Source organism: Tupaia chinensis, unplaced genomic scaffold (genome assembly GCF_000334495.1).
Source record: "Tupaia chinensis unplaced genomic scaffold, TupChi_1.0 Scaffold144682_1, whole genome shotgun sequence".
NCBI lineage: Eukaryota > Metazoa > Chordata > Mammalia > Scandentia > Tupaiidae > Tupaia > Tupaia belangeri.
The window spans coordinates 1,653,139-1,658,770 of NW_006204543.1; the positions used below are offsets into that span (position 1 = coordinate 1,653,139).

General features: G+C 58.1%; 1 protein-coding gene across 2 annotated transcripts in view; it reads left to right on the forward strand.

Moving 5' to 3' along the window:
• Positions 1-5,632, forward strand: part of GABRA5 (gamma-aminobutyric acid type A receptor subunit alpha5) — a 57,629-nt gene that overhangs the window by 9,496 nt on the left and 42,501 nt on the right. For both annotated transcript variants that reach the window (XM_006167245.2, XM_006167246.1), the window contains exons 3-5: positions 4,284-4,405; positions 5,173-5,240; positions 5,326-5,546. In XM_006167245.2, the coding sequence (XP_006167307.1) occupies positions 4,284-4,405; positions 5,173-5,240; positions 5,326-5,546 (411 nt within the window). The remainder of the gene's footprint in view (positions 1-4,283; positions 4,406-5,172; positions 5,241-5,325; positions 5,547-5,632) is intronic.

Here is a 5,632-nt window from a genome sequence, read left to right on the forward strand (position 1 = left end):
CTGAAGGCACCACGCCCCGTGAGCTTTGAGGAGAAGAGAAAGAATGGGTGCCAATCGGAAGGAGATGCGGGTCCTTACAGCAGGTGCCGGCCCTGGGGAGGAATAGGCAGCGGCCGAGGTGCATGGGGAAGGCTGGGCGGGCCCGTCAGCATGCACATGGGGTGCTGGAAGGGGGCGGGTGGGAGCAGCACCTGTGGCCGGGGCCAGGACTTCGGTTCCTTTTTGTGGGTGAGAGGATTGCAGGCCGGGCAGCAGTGCTGAGGGCAAGGATGGAGAGCTTCCACGGAGGAGGCTACTGGGGACAGCCAGGAGCAGGATTTGGGGACTGAAGGGCAGACTGGGCGGCCGGGGGCGGGGTGGAGAAGCTGGAGTCCTGGTGGCAGGTCTCCTAGCAGGGGCGTGGCCAGTACGACGCACTTCGGATTTGTGATTTCCCTCTTAAGAGGGGAAACCCCTGCTAGAAGGCGGTCCAGCCAGTGCCCTGGTGTCCTTAGCGTCGCTACGACAGCGAGGAGCACGGTGCCACGGTGCTGCCAGGGGGTGCTCACTCAGGGACCGCAAAGGGACAAGCACGCCGGATGCTGTCAGAGCGGCACGTACGCGGAGAGGATGCCGTTTGGGAAGACAGGCGCTGCAGCTTAAAAAGCAATCCGGCGCGGTTCCCAACACGGTCCCACACTACCCATCCGCGGTGGCCATTCCCAACCCCGTTTTCCGTGAAGTCGGAAACAGCCGTCACTTTGGGCAGAGGCAACATGGCCAAGAAACGCATCCACACCGTCCTCCTCCGTGGTGCCACATTTCTCGGAAGGTTTTCCTTCCCCAGAAACCACGAGACAACTGGACCCTTTAAAATGCCGAGAAAAGGCAGCCCCGCTAGGTACCGCCGGTAGGATGAAGCCCGTTTGAAGGCAGTCTGCAACGTGTTCTTATCAGGGACTGTAACACTGCAGCTCAATGAGGCCGGTGCAAAATCCTTGCAAGTTTTTCTAAAAGAGAAATACTTGGAGACATTTCTAAAGTATATCCATTTGTAAGAAGTCTTCCAAAAGTTCATGGAAACAGATATTATGAAAAAGCTATGCGTGGATTTCAATTTTTTTTTTTTTGCACCCAAATAAACACATACTTTTATTATTTATTTATTTATCCTACAGATACATATGCTTGCTGGAGACAGAGAGAGCATGAGAAATCGCCCTTCAGGGTACAACCATGCTGCAGCCGTCCTCCTCCACTCTCTTCTTGGGGTTTCGGATACACAGGTGCATGTGCCCTTGCATATACTTCTTTTAGAGAGTTATTTTATTTGACTTTGCCAGGTCCGGGACTCGAACTGCAGTCAGCCATGTGAGAGTCCAGCGGCCTTAGCCACCACACCACCTGCCAGCCCCGGCCCTGCGTATTTTTCAAACCCCTGGGTTCAGAGCTTGCCTGTGCAGCCAGCCGTGTGGGATCTGAGACTTAAACGGCATCACACCCTAGGTGGACATACGTAAACTGCTTCTGACTTTTACTTCCGGCCAAGAAGCGGAAGCTGGGCTTTGGAATTCTTTTTTTTTTTTTTTCTCCCTTAAGTGTCAGAGAGCACATGCACTTGACAGAGAGAAAAGAGACAGAGAAAGGAGGGAGGAGGCACCCCCTGAGGGCTGTGGTCACACTGCAGTCCTCTCTCCTCCATGTCTCCAGGACTCCCGCACACATGCACAGACACCTGGAGTTTCCCAAGCCACAGGGGCTGGGGCTCACACAGGCAGCCATGTGGGACCTGGCTCTCTTAACCTTTAGACCATGGGGCCACCCCTGAGCTCTGGAATGCTTAAGCATTTTATATAGATACACACACACACACACACACACACACACACACACACACACGAGATTTTTGCTATGGGGCATGTGTGCACTCACCAGAAAGACAGAAAGTGAGAAATCAACCCCCCAGGGGGATGGCCATGCTACAATCCCTCCTCTTCCATTCTCTACTCAATATCTTATCGAAGCCACTGGTTCTGGGACCCGAACCGTGGTCGACTACGCGGGAGTCCAGCCACATAACTGTTATGCCATCTGCCGGTCCTGTAAGCATTGTATTCTATCCCGTTGCTGTTGGAAATGACATGGGCGCGTGTGAAGTGGGATTAGAGCCAAACGTGTCTGGAACTGGCAGAGCAGGGTACGTTCATCTCAGAGCCCAGGGAAGCTGTGCGGAGACTCGCTGTGGCCGCGCGGTCTTGGGAGGGCCACACCACGGGAGGGCCGCACTGCGGTCCATCTCGGTCTGACACCCAGGGCTGCTCGGATCTGACATACTTCGTGGACATGTTTTCAGACATAGTGGAACGGCTTACAGAACCTCCCTCGCAATGCTGGATAAACTTTTCTCCTCGCGCACACGCCCATGCCGCTGTCTGCAGGTTAAACAGGCAGGAGGGCCCTCCACAAACGGGATGGGACTGGACGCGCAGCACGCTGACAGGCCCGCGGGAGGCGGAGCGGCGGCACGCAGGCCCGGCCTCTGGCATGGCAGAAGTGTGTGTACGGTGGCACAGAGCCACCTGCTGAGGCCTGAGAACACGGGGCATGTGCAGGTGTGCCCGGGATCCTGGCGGGATGGAGGCTAGGAGGGACAGCGTTGCGGTGTGACATCAGAGCACCCGTGCGGGGCCCTCTCGGCCATTCTGCTCAGGGAGCACCAGGAATCACGTGCCCTTGTCCCGAGCCCCCAGGGTGCTGGAGTCTGGGGAGCCACAGCTGGCTCGCAGCTCGGGCGGCCCCCTCGAGGCCCAGCCAGCCGTGTTTAATGACAGGTGACAGTCCCGAGCACCGAGCCCTTGCACGTCCGAAACGCGAGGTGGGTTCGTGCTCTTCAGACACACTAGGACCTCCTGGGCTGTGGCCTCTCTCCTCAGGCCACCGCATTGGTCCAGATGTGCTCGGGGCCATTTCCACATCTGTCTATGGGAGCTTTTGGAGCCGGATAATTTCCCTCTGCGGAGCAAACTTGGAGTGTTCTCGTTTCTTCCCTGAAGGTCCAGTCTGCAATTCTGGGGCTTCTGCTGTGCACGTGACTGTGGGGTCACGCGAACTGTGCTGTGGGGTGAAGGCCATGGAGATGGCCCAGGCGCCAACAGCACCGTCACCTGGCATGTTCTTCAGAGCGCGAGCTCACAGGCTGTGGCAGGGAGAAGCCAGCTGTGGGCAGACCAGCCTGGCCTCAGAGCTACCAGCCGCCCGCACTGTCGCAGGTGATTCACTAACATGCAAACTCCGCGTCGTTTTGGTTCCTAGTTGGCCAGCGCGTGGGCTCATCACAGAGAGGGTGAAGGAGAAATCACTTCCTGATGGGGTCATGCCACAATCCCTTCTCCTCCGTTTCTCCATCCTGCAGGGATTCGGGGTGCGCACACATGGAGACGTGTATTTTTCAGGCTGGAGCTGGGAGTCAAACCGTGCAGCTGGCCATGTTAGACCCGGCTCCCTGAACCACGAGACCATGGGGCCGGCCCACGAACGCAGGTTTTTATATTTAAGGCAAACGTCTTAGGTATGAGGCTCTGCCAGTCCGTGTGCAGTAGCTGCTTTGCTTTTGAAACGGCTCTAACCATTGACGTGAATGGCTCCTCGCAGTCAGAGTGGCAGGTTGTGAGTGTCGTGGGAGGTTGACGGCCAGTCAGCCAGAGCAGAATGCCTCTGCGGAGTCAGGAACTGGGCTCCAGGGGCTGGAAGCTGACGGGGCAGTGCAGGGGGCCGTTCTCAGATGCCTCCCGGACACGTCTCTGGGCGGCATCTGGTCCCTATCAGGCATCTTCAGAAAGTCTGTGCCAATGCCCACTAGGGAGACCATGCACCGGCTTCCTTTTCTTGCACCAACATCAACTTGTTATTTTTATTATTTATTTATTTGTTATTATTATTATTTTGAGAGGTTTTTGCTACACAGCACATGCATTTGCCAGACAAAGAGAGAGAGAGACAGAAAGCGAGAAATCACCCCCAGGTGGGGTGGCCATGCCACAATCCCTTCTCCTCTATTCTCTCAGGATCTTGGGCACGCACGCACATGTGCCCAGAGTGAGTTTAAGCCACCTGGTCCAGGACCCGAACCATGGTCCCCTACATGGGAGTCCAGAGACACAGCCATTACACCAACTGCTGATCCTATAAACTTGCTCTTTAATTCCACTTTTTCCAAAACTTCTTGAAGTCCCCTTGTACTTCTGGTAGAGGATTTGTAAGAAATAATAAGAGCTTTCTTTTTGTTTTGTTTCCCTTGTGAAAAGCCTTTCACAAATGCCCACCAGTGCGGTAAAAGATGAGACCAACGACAACATCACCATCTTCACGCGGATCCTGGACGGGCTCCTGGACGGTTACGACAACAGGCTGCGGCCCGGGCTGGGAGGTGAGCGTGCTCTCCCAGGGAGGTGGGCCTGCGGAGAGCCGGCACCAGGCGGGCTGGGGGTGAGCGTGCTCTCCCAGGGAGGCGGAGGGGCCCGCGGAGAGCCGACGCTGGGGGCTCGGGTCTGCTTTGCTCCAGCGATCTCTGGACATCCTTCCCTGCCAGTGTCTTGAGCTCAGGCTGTTCCGCCCTTACCCAGGGTCCGGTACTACCCTGTTCCCATTTCCTGGGCAGGAAGCTGGGCAGTGGCCTTCCTGAGGCGTCCCTGCATCCTGGAACTGCCGTGATCTGGGCTGGCAAAGGCTGGGGCGGGTGGTGGCACGAGGACCTGGCTGGGGGTGCCTCACTCTCCCTGTCACGGGAAGGATAAATAAACAACGGCACGGGGTCTCCCAAGGCGGGACTCTGAGAGGCTGACTGCCAGAGGAAGAGGGTCTTCCTTCTCAAGCTGCCCGTCTCAGGGCCCCGTGGGCACACCCTCTCCCAACCCCACTCCCCGGTCTCCAGCTTTGCCTGCCAACTGCTCCCCGCCTGCTCCCCTCCCAAACTGCCAAGCCTTTAAAGGCCGCATCTGTGGGAGGCTGAGGTCAGGGCTGCAGGGCTGGCCCGGTGTCCAGGCTTGCAGGGAGGAGACCGAGGCCCCCGTGGTTCAGGGCCGTCCCAGGAAGATGGCGTGGCTCAGCTCCTCGGAGACTCCCCAACACCGCAGGAGCTCCCCACCCGCGGCTGCGGAGCAGGTGCCTAGACCGCGGGGCCCCTGTGTGTTTCAGAGCGCGTCACCCAGGTGAGGACCGACATCTACGTCACCAGCTTCGGCCCGGTGTCCGACACAGAAATGGTAGGGGGGGCCGCCCTGCACGTCACCGCAGATGCACGCCCGCCGCACTGGCCCCCGCTCAGCCGCCCTGGCCTTGTCTGTGCAGGAGTACACCATCGACGTGTTCTTCCGACAGAGCTGGGAGGACGAAAGGCTTCGCTTTAAAGGGCCCATGCAGCGCCTGCCGCTCAACAACCTGCTGGCCAGCAGGATCTGGACGCCCGACACGTTCTTCCACAACGGCAAGAAGTCCATCGCGCACAACATGACCACGCCCAACAAGCTGCTGCGGCTGGAGGACGACGGCACCTTGCTCTACACCATGCGGTGGGCGGAGAGTGGGGGACAGGGTGCAGGGAGGGCGTGGGGGACTCGCTGCTCTGCACCATGCGGTGGGCGGGGAGTGGGGGACA